The 13,513-nt window shown below is 36.4% G+C and overlaps 1 protein-coding gene across 1 annotated transcript in view; it reads left to right on the plus strand.

The window, feature by feature from the left end:
- The first annotated feature begins 4,930 nt into the window (after nt 1-4,930).
- The window catches only part of SKAP1 (src kinase associated phosphoprotein 1), a 255,689-nt gene continuing 247,106 nt past the window's right edge, over nt 4,931-13,513 (plus strand). The window contains exons 1-2 of the mRNA XM_068977471.1: nt 4,931-4,946; nt 6,547-6,652. Coding sequence (XP_068833572.1) covers nt 4,931-4,946; nt 6,547-6,652 — 122 coding nt within the window. The remainder of the gene's footprint in view (nt 4,947-6,546; nt 6,653-13,513) is intronic.

Raw genomic sequence — 13,513 nt, forward strand, 5'->3', positions numbered from 1 at the left:
ATAAATATTGCTAAAATTAATTTTCTCTCTTTTGGGGCTATCTTTTGAAATGAGGCTACTAGAAAATTTTAAATTAAGTGTGTAATTTTATTTCTATTGGACATAACTGCCCTCTATAATTATATATTTTTATCTCGAATTTTTCACTGTATATATTTTTGTGCTATTCTGTTTAGCACATAACAGGTCATTTCTATTATGGATTGTACTTTATATAAAATAAAATGACTCTGTTGGCTTGTTTGTGTTCTACTTTGATATGAATTATTGCTATTCTTGCTTTTTAAGAAAATTTTTTAGGACATTTTGCATACCTGTCTTTTAATTTCAGTCTCACTTTATTTCAGGTGAATATCTTTTAAACAGTAAACAAATTAACTGTATCTTTTTACATAGAAATTCTTTACTTTTCTTTTTCCCTTGTTTCTGTTAACTTTTTTCTTTTTTAATTGAAGTATAGTTGATTTACAATATTATATTAGTTTCAGGTGTACAACATAGTGATTAAAAATTTTATAGATTATTCTCAATTTATACTTATTATAAAACATAGGCTATATTCCCCATGCTATGCAATATATCCTTATAGCTTGTTTTTAATAGAGAACTCTAACTTTTCATGATTATTGTCATCAGTTATATATCATTTTATGAGTTTATTATTTGCTACATTATATTTTTCTGTTTTATTACATTGAATATTAAAAAAATTTTTTTCCTCTTTAAATTTTTTGTTCACATAGTGCAGTGCTGAGTTGCCCAGTAGTGCCCGACTCTTTGTGACTCCATGACTGTAGCCTGCCAAAGCACCTCTGTCCATGGGGATTCTCCAGGCAAGAATACTGGAGTGGATTGCCATGCCCTCCTCCAGGGGATCTTCCCAACACAGGGATTGAACCCAGGTCTCTCACATTGTAGGTGGTTTCTTTACCATCTGGGCCACCAGAGAAACACATTATTACACTTATTACATTCAGTTCAGTTCAGTTCAGTTCAGTTGCTTAGTCATGTCTGACTCTTTGCGACCCCATGAATCGCAGCAGGCCAGGCCTTCCTGTCCATCACCATCTCCCAGAGTTCACTCAGACTCACGTCCATCGAGTCCGTGATGCCATCCAGCCATCTCATCCTCTGTCGTCCCCTTCTCCTCCTGCCCCCAATCCCTCCCAGCATCAGAGTCTTTTCCAATGAGTCAACTCTTCGCGTGAGGTGGCCAAAGTATTGGAGCTTCAGCTTCAGCATCATTCCCTCCAAAGGAATCCCAGGGCTGATCTCCTTCAGAATGGACTGGTTGGATCTTCTTGCAGTCCAAGGGACTCTCAAGAGTCTTCTCCAACAGCACAGTTCAAAAGCATCAATGCTTCGGCGCTCAGCTTTCTTCACAGTCCAACTCTCACATCCATACATGGCCACTGGAAAAACCATAGCCTTGACTAAATGGACCTTTGTTGGAAAAGTAATCTCTGCTTTTCAACATGCTATCTAGGTTGGTCATAACTTTTCTTCCAAGGAGTAAGCGTCTTTTAATTTCATGGCTGCAGTCACCATCTGCAGTGATTTTGGAGCCCAAAAAAATAAAGTCTGACAACTGTTTCCACTGTTTCCCCATCTATTTCCCATGAAGTGATGGGACCGGATGCCATGATCTTTGTTTTCTGAATGTTGAGCTTTAAGCCAACTTTTTCACTCTCCACTTTCACTTTCATCAAGAGGCTTTTTAGTTCCTCTTCACTTTCTGCCATAAAGGTGGTGTCATCTGCATATCTGAGGTTATTGATATTTCTCCCAGCAATCTTGATTCCAGCTTGTGTTTTTTCCAGTCCAGCGTTTCTCATGATGTACTCAGCATGTAAGTTAAATAAGCAGAGTGACAATATACAGCCTTGTCATACTCCTTTTCTTATTTGAAACCAGTCTGTTGTTCCATGTCCAGTTCTGACTGTTGCTTCCTGACCTGCATACAGATTTCTCAAGAGGCAGGTCAGGTGGTCTGGTATTCCCATCTCTTTCAGAATTTTCCGCAGTTTATTGTGATCCACACAGTCAAAGGCTTTGGCATACAATAAAGCAGAAATAGATGTTTTTCTGGAACTCTCTTGCTTTTTCCATGATCCAGCAGATGTTGGCAATTTGATCTCTGGTTCCTCTGCCTTTTCTAAAACCAGCTTGAACATCAGGAAGTTCACGGTTCATGTATTGCTGAAGCCTGGCTTGGAGAATTTTGAGCATTACTTTACTAGCATGTGAGATGAGTGCAATTGTGTGGTAGTTTGAGCATTCTTTGGTATTGCCTTTCTTTGGGATTGGAATGAAAACTGACCTTTTCCAGTCCTGTGGGCACTGCTGAGTTTTCCAAACTTGCTGGCATATTGAGTGCAGCACTTTCACAGCATCATCTTTCAGGATTTGAAACAGCTCAGCTGGAATTCCATCACCTCCACTAGCTTTGTTCGTAGTGATGCTTTCTAAGGCCCACTTGACTTCACATTCCAGGATGTCTGGCTCTAGATGAGTGATCACACCATTGTGATTATCTGGGTCATGAAGATCTTTTTTGGACAGTTCTTCTGTGTATTCTTGCCACCTCTTCTTAATATCTTCTGCTTCTGTTAGGTCCATACCATTTCTATCCTTTATTGAGCCCATCTTTGCATGAAATGTTCTCTTGGTATCTCTAATTTTCTTGAAGAGATCTCTAGTCTTTCCCATTCTGTTGTTTTCCTCTATTTCTTTGCACTGATCCCTGAAGAAGGCTTTCTTATCTCTTCTTGCTATTCTTTGGAACTCTGCATTCAGATGCTTATATCTTTCCTTTTCTCCTTTGCTTTTCGCCTCTCTTCTTTTCACAGCTATTTGTAAGGCCTCCTCAGACAGCCATTTTGCTTTTTCACATTTCTGTTCCAAGGGGATGGTCTTGGTCCCTGTCTCCTGTACAATGTCACGAACCTCATTCCATAGTTCATCAGGGACTCTTATCTTTTTTAACAGCTTCATTGAGATGTAGTTCTTATACCATAAAACCTATCCATTTAAAGGGTACAGTCCAATGGCTTCTAGTATGGTATTCACAGAGTTGTTTAGAACATTTTTCCTCATCTTCCAAAGAAAACTTGAACCCTCTTAGCCTTCATTCTTCAATCTGCATCCCTCTCTCCCACAGCCCTAGGCATCTGCTTATCTACTTTCTATTCCTATAGATTTTTGCCCATTCTGTATGTTTCATGTAAATGGAATTATACTATATGTGACCCTTGGTTCTGGTTTCCTTTAATGGATGAAATTATGATTTCAGAGATTTATTTGTATTGTGGCATGTATCAGCGTTTCCTTTTTTATTGCTGCCACATTTTGTTTATCTGTTCATCAGTTGATGAGTGTTAGTATTTATCCACTTATTGGCTGTTAAGAATAATGCTGCTATGAACATTTGTGTACAAGTTTTTATTTGAACACTTGTTTTCATTTCTCTTGTGTATATACCTAGTAGTGGAATTGGTGGGCAACTCTCTTTTTAGCTTTTTGAGGAACTGCCAGACTTTTACAAAGTAACAACACCATTTTACATTCCCACTAGTAATGTATAAGGATCCTAATTTCTCTCCATCTTCAACAGCACTCATTTTTGTCCATCTTCTTGACAGTAACCATGTGAAATTGGTACCTCAGTGTGGTATTGATTATTGTTTTCCTGATAACAACTGATGTTAAGCATCTTTTCATGTGTTTATTAGTCATTTGTATATCTTCTTTGGATAAATGTCTATTTAGCTTCTTTGTTTTAAAATCAGGTTATTTGTGTTTTTATTATTGAATTGTAAGAGCTTTTTATATATTCTGTATATAAGTCTCCTATTAGATACATGATTTGCAAAAATTTTCTCACTTTCTTGATAGCATCCTTTGAACCACAATAGTTTTAATTTTGATGTCCAATTTGTTTCTTTGGTTGCTTGTTCTTTTGGCATCATATCTAAGAAACTATTATCTAATCCAAGGTTACAAGGATTTGTGCCTATTTTCTTCTAATAGTTTTATAGTTTTAGCTTTTGTGTTTGGGTCTATGATCCATTTTGAGTTAATTTTTGTATATTGTATGAGGTAGGGGTTCAATTTCATTTCTTTACATGTGGATATTTAATTGTTCCAGCACCATTTATTAAAAAACAATTTTTCTATTGCATTATCTTGTCATCCTTGTCAAAAATTTATTGAATATAAATGTGAGGGTTTTCTTCTAAATTCCCAATTCTGTTCCTTTGATCTGTGTGTCTGATTTTATACCAATACCATATTGTCTTGATTACTGTAGCTTTGTAGTAAGTTTTGAAATCAGAAAATGGGAAAGTTGTCCTCCTTTTTCAAAATTGTTTTGACTATTCTGGGTACCTCAAATTTCCAAATGAATTATAGGATTAGTTTGTCAGTTTCTGCAAAAAATCCAGCTGAGATTTTAATAGAGATTGCATTGAGTATTTAGATCAATATGGAAATATTCCCATATTTTTAGCCCAAAGTCTCATATGTAAACATGGGATGTCTTCCCATTTATTTTCTTCCTTTAATTTAAGGTCTTTCATTTCTTTCAATAATATATTGTAGTTTTCAGAGTTTAAGTGTTATCCTTCTCTTGTTAAATTTATTCCTCAATATTAATTCTGTTTTATATTATTTTAAATGGAATTTTCCTAATTTAATTTTGGCTTGTTCATTGCTACTGTATAGAAATACAGCTGATTTTTAATATTAATCTTGTATCCTGCAAACTTATTGAACTCATTTTTTAGTTCTAATAGTTGTCAGTGGATTCCTTAGGGTTTTCTATATACAAGATTATATCATCTGCATGTAGAGATAGTTTTACTTCTTTCTTTTTAACCTAGACTCTTTTAATTTCATTTTTTGCATATTTTCCCTGTCTAGCACCAGTGCAATGTTGAATGTAAGTGGTAAGAGCAGACAGCTTGTCTTGTTTCTGATCTTTAGGAACAGGGGGAAAGTATTCAGCCTTTCATTTGTTGACCTAAAATAGTAAAACAAACAGTTATTTTACCTGCAAAATGGTTTATTTGGGAACAGCAATGACTTGCAATTAAGGATGTGCAATCATGGTTATCCACAGGCAAGCCCAGAAAACAAAAGAGAGGAACTTTCTTTTATAGAGGAGAAGAAGGAACTGGGAGGAGCTGTTATAAACAGAGACCATTGGAGAAAACTGGAAGTTCCAAGTGTAATGGATTCTTGTTGACTGAGTTATTGTTAACAGTCTTCCATTGACCAGACTCTTGCAGGACAAGGAGACGTTTTTTCCTTCCTCCTGTTGTAGTAAAGTAGCAACCTTCTCCCTGTTGGGGATATAGTGATATATCTCTTCCAGTTGGGTCTGCAATTGACATCGGTGGGTAGGGCCTTAGAGCTCTCTTTTCTGGCACCCTGACTTTATTTTAAAAGGGAGGGGTCTGTATGTTGATTTTCACCTATCATTAAGTATGATGTTAGTGGGTTTTTGTAGATGATCATTATGAGGCTAAGGAAGTTTCCTTCTATTTCCAGTTTGTTGAGTGTTTTTGTTTGTTTGTTTTATCATAAAGTGCTGTTGAATTTTGTCGAATGCTTTTTCTGCATCTGTTGAGACAATCACATGGTCTTTGTCCTTTATCCTGTTAATATGGCATATTCAGTTCAGTTCAGTCACTCAGTTGTGTCTGACTCTTTGTGACCCCATGCATCGCAGCACGCCAGGCCTCCCTGTCCATCACCATCTCTCGGAGTTCAAACTCACGTCCATCAAGTCAGTGATGCCATCCAGCCATCTCATCCTCTGTCGTCCCCTTTTCCTCCTGCCCCCAATCCCTCCAAGCATCAGAGTCTTTTCCAATGAGTCAACTCTTCACATGAGGTGGCCAAAGTACTGGAGTTTCAGCTTTAGCATCATTCCTTCCAAAGAACACCCAGGGCTGATCTTCTTCAGAATGGACTGGTTGGATCTCCTTGCAGTCCAAGGGACTCTCAAGAGTCTTCTCCAACACCACAGTTCAAAAGCATTAATTTAATTTTGGATAGCATTTATTTTTACCTTTGAATTCAACTTTTCATCCTTTAGCCTTCAGAGGAACTTGGAGGAACCTATTAAATGACATATGCAATAGATATGACATACATCTTGGAATTTAATGGCGGTCCTTAGCGAAATTTTTATTTTCAGAACTTTATACCCCATCAAAAGTCCTAGTTGTGGCTATGTAGGATTTTTTGTTTGGTATTGTTGAGTGGTGAGAATGTAAAACAAAATTTTCATATGCTTAGGTAACCCAACTGTATAAATTTGTAACATTATCTTGATAGTATATCTAGTGCAGTTTCATATTACAGGCACTAGAGTGAAATATTCATAAGTATACTCTTCTATGGCGTTACTTACAATCACCTTACTCTGCAACTTTAAAGTTTTTAAAGAGAAAATTATACCCATTTGTTAATCCTCCAGATTTTCTTCCTTCTCTCTTGGTACTTTTTCTTTTCTGTTGATCAGCTTTCCTTTTCCTTTAGATACTGAAGAGTTCCTGGGTGAAGGTTTGCGGAATGAGAACCTCAGTGCTGGTGCAAAGGACAACAGAGACCATATTCTACGGGGCTTGCAGCAAATCAAAGCTAGGTTTGTATAAGCCGGTTCCATTATTCTTCTTCATAAAGTTTAAAACAGTTTATAATCAGCAAAATCTACTTTAATTGTATATAAATTATCAAAGTAAGACAAACTTATTATAGTTCTTTATACTTGGTAGAGGCTTTTAAGTGTTTACTGAGTTGCACTGAGGGTAGGCAGGCATATTTAGGGTAGTTAGTTTACCACAATGGAAATATTTTGATAATTATGTATGTTAAAAAAGTTATTCTGCTTTTAGCTTTGGATTGTTATGTTAGTCTTTATTGGACACTTTTGCAAAATGGGTGAAAAGCTAAATATTTATGCTTGTCCAAATTACTGAAAGAGAGGATGTTAAAACAGTATGAGATAATTTCCATTATGACTTTTGGTCCTGATTTTATATCCTCATCTCCTTCCTGAATAGAAAACTTAAACTGGACTTATCCAGTTGATTCTCTCTTCCTATTAAAATGTCTTAATCTCAAGCTGATTGGAATATCATGCTCATTAAGTTTCTTTTTTTAATTAAAGGCCCTCACCCAGTTTGTGCCTTTCAGAATGTGAGCACCTGACAGATGCATACACTTGCTTGATGGAGGGAGAAATTAAAAATTTCCATTACAGTGTATTCCCCAACCACTTCTTGTTTGAAGTGTGGTAACTGAATGAGAGTTGGGGATAAGTGAGTACAATCTTAAGTCTTTTCTGACTTGGAGGCAATGTGATTTGAAACGTTTGAACTGTGTACTCTTAGTAAAGGAAGAGCATCAGCAGTGTTATACCTGGGATTTCATTTGTGTGGCAGACAGATCTTATCATCTACTTTAGAAACGTCATTGAAACTCTTTAGAAGCAAGGAGTTTTATCCTTTCGAAGGGCATGGCCAGAATATATTCCCTCCAGGAATGTGAGAGAACTTCACAAGATGCCCTGCTGGATCTTAATCGATCTTTCCTGCTGGCTAATTAAGCATCACTTTTACTCAGCAACTGGGGACTGTGTAATTATCAGCCTGGGTTGCCCTGAATAATTGAAACAAACAGAATGCAAAAGATGAGAGCTTTTTGCAAAAGTGAGAATATCTGTAATTTTTGGTAGGTTGGAAGAGTGTTTAAAACAAACTTCCCTATACTTTATTAGTGGATAAGTTTAGGCTTAGTTGTGTATCTGAAGGCTCAGTTAGTAACTTAAAGAATTTTTTATTTTTTTAATACAAAGTTGAGCTTTGTGTTATAGGATTATTATAAGGATGGCATGAAGAACAAAGATGGAATTATTATAAACTGTATTATAGGGAGTGAAAGTGAAGTTGCTCAGTCATGTCTGACTCTTTGCGACCCCATGGACGGTAACCTACCAGGCTCTGCTGTCCATGGGATTTTCTAGGCAAGAATGCTGGAATGGGCTGCCATTTCCTTCTCCAGGGGATCTTCCCAACCCAGGGATTGAACCTGGGTCTCCTGCATTGCAGACAGACGCTTTACCATCTGAGCCACCAAGCATAGGGAGAGGGATGCCCAAAATATAATTGTGTATGTGGTGGTGTTAATGGTATAAATCTGTGGTAAGGAATATAAAAATAATTTTATTTCATCTATGGAGACAAATATACAATAAGTAGAAATTCTCCTTTCCCGTTATTTGCAGTGTAGCACTGGAAAGGACTGAATTTCAATCTGAAATTGATAATAAAAGGTGATTTTGTGGTGACTCACTGTTATCTCACTGTTATCGTTTACTTATTACTTCTTAGTTCTCTTTTTTAAGTGCATACACACACTCATACACACACACCCATGCACACAGACGTAGAAGCTGTATTTATTATGAGGTAGAGAGGGTTCCTTGTTCTCAAAGGACTTGCTGTGTGGTTTGTGGGATAGATATTCAGGAAATAATCAGCAGAGGTTTTAGGAAACATCTGCATTGTTGATGGGAGCTTTCTGTTCATTGATTTGTTGTAAGAAAGATGACACTTTATTTAGAATTTCATAATTATCAGATCAGGAGGAAATGAGGAGCCAGAAATTAGATACTATACAAGAAAATGGAAAAATGAGGATTTCCTTTGGCAAGCTGTTTGAAATTGTCTTAAATTTACCCATTCAATCATCATCCCATAATGTAACCCTTGTCTTACTGAATCTTCTTTTTCAGCCACATTGTGTGTATGGCCCCATGTATGGCTTGTTGATGTTATGTACTTATATGTATTGGTAGCAGTTGCTTTGAGAGCACTGAAAGCTTGTTCAATGCCAATCACATTTACTTTTTTTTGCGTGGAAGTTGTATCTCTCCCAGAGGCTGAGTATGAAAGGAAATTTGGGAATCATCAAACTTGAGAGCTAAATGTATATGGAAAATGGCCAAGTAACATCAAAAGAATTAATGAAAGCCACTTTAAAAGTTTTATCTTGAGTCATATTAAAGCAATACAACTTTAGGGGTTTGGTAAATTTGTGGGGGAGGTAGGAATCTGTCTAAAACTACTAACTTGGCACATTAGGGCCGAAGGTGGGTAAGAAATCTCTAGCAGGATAATTTGGGAAAGACACTAGATAAATATAAATGCCATATATACATATACTTCCCCCCACCAAAACTTTCCATTCTATCTTTGTTGTGTCCTTGCTTTAATTCCTTTAATTATCTCCTCAACACTGTGCTGCCTGAGAATAGAGTGGAGTGATGGGAAAATACTGATTCCTGGTAAACTCTAGGGGCTTGGCCATAATTTTTATGGTGGCTCAGAATTCAGTGCTGTTTGCCATGACTGTGGACTCACTGTAAATTAAAGCATCTGACTTCATCACAGCTGTTATGTGCTATTTGCCACCTTTCGATTGCCTAGAGTGACTGACCCCAGAAAATGATAGTTGTGTTGAGTCATGAATGTCCTCCAAGTGCTCATCTGTTTTTCAGTACAAGTAGCTTTTCTGTCTTCCCAGACTGAAAATCATATCTGTATTTCTGTCTTTATAGGGTCTTTTTGGCTTAAGAGTGTTACCAGTGAAGGATAATGTTTTCCATATAAGACAAAATAAAAAACGGATGGCACTTTGCATAATTCCAAGGAAACGAAGTCCTGTTGTGGTATTTGATGTCCTGAGCTGTGATGTTCATGGCTCTTCTTCAAACTGCCTCCTCATTTAAACCTTCTCCCTAAAACTAACAGCTTTCACATTCTGAGTCCAAGTTTTCAGGAAGCTCTTTAGAGAATGATTAGGATGAAAGCCAGGCAGAGGCTCCTCCTGTTTTATTGCGGTGGTCACTGCAGGACCAGCGCCAGCTGTGAGACACCTGGAATGAAACATGCTTGATCTATACTCAGACGTTTGATGGCATTCTTATGCATTTGCAGAAACAGTTGAGCATTTCTTAAGTTTGATTCAGGGGAGGCCATCTGACAGCAAGAATGCATTGAGAATGGGGAAAAGGGTGAAGAAAATAGAAAATTTTTATTACTGAGGTAGGGATAAATTCTCCATGGCTCATTTTGGAACAGCTAGTCATTTATGCTCACTGTTGGAAGTGAAGTCTAGAGCCAATGGAAACAAACTTGGAGTATTGTTTTCTTTTGTGAAACTTAAAGGAGTTCCAAAAAGAGACAGGTAGATTAATAGCAAATTGAAATGGAAAGAAATAAAGAAATAACTTTATATAACAGGATTATGGCACAAACCCCACAAAACCAGTGCTTTTAAAGTACAGACTGAAAGAATATCTTGAACATCTCTCATTGTGGGTGGTTAGCATATAGCTCTGCATGAAACATGATATGTTAGTACAAATATCATAAAAATAATTCCAGTTCTCTTTGGGAACTTTGTTTTTCTTGTCATCTTACCATGGATTTAGCTTCAAAACAGAATTTAGTTTAAGAATATATTGTTCTTGTGTCTTTGTATTATAGGAGGAAAGACAAGAAGTTAGTCCAATGTAACTCTTGAGAGCAAGATTTTCAAAGTGATATGCTGTCAATATTATCACCATTAATTACATGGAGAATGTTACTTTTCCTAAATGCTGGTTATTGAGCTTAAAATTCCCAAACAAAAAACATTCAGATGAAGTGTGCTTATCAAGAGAAGAAATGTGAAATGTGTTGTTGGTACATTTGTGTTACAAGTTTAGATATTTGTTCATATCTTCTCTTTCTGTTCACTTTGCTACTTTCACTGAAGTTTCAGTGTCAATGCAGAAATAAAAAAGGTAGTAGGTACTAGTGCAATCTATCTAAGTTTAAAGAGCTCTGAAAAGGCTTCAAATTCATAGCAATAATTTGACCACATCTTGAAGTTTAAAAATTCATTTCTTCCTTTTCCAGTCCTATCTCTTTTTCTCACCCTTAACCAAGAAAGCAAACAAAAACTTATAACTTCACGGCTCTCAAGTTATCAATTATATGCTAAATCCCTGTACTAGTTTTCTGTTATTTAGTGAGTATATGTTGAGATTTCACAATTGTGTTAAAGATTTTTGGAGATACACTTACTGGGAGTAGTAAAGGGTTATTTTTGTTGCTCTTTTAGTCTGAAATGGTCTACAGGTGAAACTGATACAATATTACTTGCTATTGGTCTCTTGGCTTAACCTGGAAAGGAAGATCATTTTATTATATGTTCTTTCATAGAAAGTGTCCTATACTTTCAAAGCAACCTTGAAGTGTATGACTCTTTTTTAATTTTATGATGATGATTATTTTGTTTATTCTTTCACTTGAGTAGGTGTCTTGGATTTGGTACCAGCTATAAGATTAAATTGATTCATTTTTGTTTTCTTTTACACTGGGCTATTTTGGTGGTATTAGTAGATAGAAGCCTCTCCCTTTGGTCATTCCATAAAATAAATATTTTACATGAGTAATTTTGATGTACAGTAACTTTTTAGTAAGTGGGTTTTTTTCAAACATTTTTATTAAACATTCCCAGTACTGAGCTCATGAAACAGAATAACATGTTCTATCAAGAGTGAAAGGACTTTTGAAATGAAACCTGGGAAGCAGGCAGATAACTGAGCTTTCTCCCTTCAGGTTGGACTGACCCATTAGAATAAGCTGAGCACTACTATTTAGTCCTATAGTTAGGTCTCTGAATTTGCTTTACTTCTGATAGAATTATAGCCATCATTTTTACTTGGGCACATTCCTATTTTCTACTTGAAATGGATTTGTCTTGGAAGATCTCAGAAAATCCTCAGTATCAGTTTTTTAATACTAGAAGCTTTTCTATTTGTCTATAAATGGGGGCTCTTAATTCATGCATTGTGTGAAAAGATCCTTTATATGAAATTACTGTCTTCATTTTACCAATGTTTACTTTGGCCATGATTTTAAATCTCACTTGATCTGGATCTAATCTTTTGTCCCAATGTGTGCTATTTTTTGTGCTTATAGAAAGCCAGTGGGGGGAAAAAAAAGCCTCTTTGTATTCATCTATTTGTGGATCTCCAGAAACTTGTGGCGTGAGGCCCTCCTGGTTGTGGTTATCTCTAATTTGCTGGTTTTCTCTTATTTCTGATATAGATCCATCCTGTATCCACTTCCTGTGTTATACTGAAATTAGAGCAAAGGGGAGAGAAATGCAAGAGCACTGGGTCAGCTCTCAGAATTCAAAGTCTTTGTTCTGATGTTTTTTCTGTAACATTGTCTGATTCAATAGAAGATTCGCCTAACCATGATCTTGTGTTTTCTTTTTCAGTTGCCTCCCCCAAAATGTTATTTGGGATTGTTTTTTCAAATGTTACAAAAATGCAAACATTACCAACCAAACCTTGAAACCTCAAAAATTTGATTTTTTTTATGGTATCACTGTGATTTTTCTTTTTTTTTAATTTGCAAAGTGATGCAGGAAATTTCATTTCCTTGGGATCTCATTTCATTTCATGATTCTGTTGAAAATGAGTTGTGCCTAAAGTGGGTTTTTATAATCACAACATGTGAATCATTTCTTCTTTGGAAGCCGGGTCTTCTCTCCACTGTGTAGCCTCATCTAGTCTCCCTGAAGTGCAGCACTAGCAGGGTTGATAATGAAATGCGGTCCTTCTTATCTCACCCAGCAAAGGGCTCGGAAACGACAGGAAAAAAAATCAATCCCACAGGAACTTCTCAAGTGCTAGATATCCATATTTAACCCCCATGCATTTAAAATGGAAATGAGATATCTCAGGGTTTTAGTTTTTGATTTACACAAGATGTCACCGCCTCCTTGGCAGTGGGAATATTTTGCAGACCAACTGCTGACCTGTTTAGGGAGATCTCAGCCTATCGCCTCAGGTCCAGTGTAGTTTCTTCATAATTCTTTCGAAACTCTCAGCAGTGCTTTGCAGCAGCTTTGATTCTTCAGGCTTCAAAGAATCCCCCTTCCAGGCCAATCTTCTAAAAGAAAAAAAAAAAAAATCATTGTAGGGAAATAAACAGTTCATAAAGGAAGGGGCAGCTATCTCTGTGGCAGTGCTTACTGTACTTAATTAATAAGGAGTTCATAAGCCAGCTACGGCTTCACAAAGCCAAGAAAATTCCAGTTTTGTGCTAGTGCCTTGTTACAAATTCCCACTTGGAGTGACTCAGTCTTCAATAATCAATTTGTTTTATCATAGATATACAGTGACGCTTATGCGTTATGATTAAATGCTCACCCTCAAGCTCCCTCTTACTTGTTGAGTTATTATAATTTATAGAAAACTTTATGCCCACATAATTTCCAATTAGCTATTTCTCAGTTATATTAAGGGAGTGTCTCTCTTTTCTGGATTCTGCCGTAACCACAATGTTCATTTTACGATTTGATAATCGAGACCTCCTATCATATCTACCAAGAACCTTTGTTTTTTTGTTGATGATAAAACTAAGATATGTGACATTGCTCA

This window comes from Capricornis sumatraensis, chromosome 8 (genome assembly GCF_032405125.1).
Source record: "Capricornis sumatraensis isolate serow.1 chromosome 8, serow.2, whole genome shotgun sequence".
Lineage (NCBI taxonomy): Eukaryota > Metazoa > Chordata > Mammalia > Artiodactyla > Bovidae > Capricornis > Capricornis sumatraensis.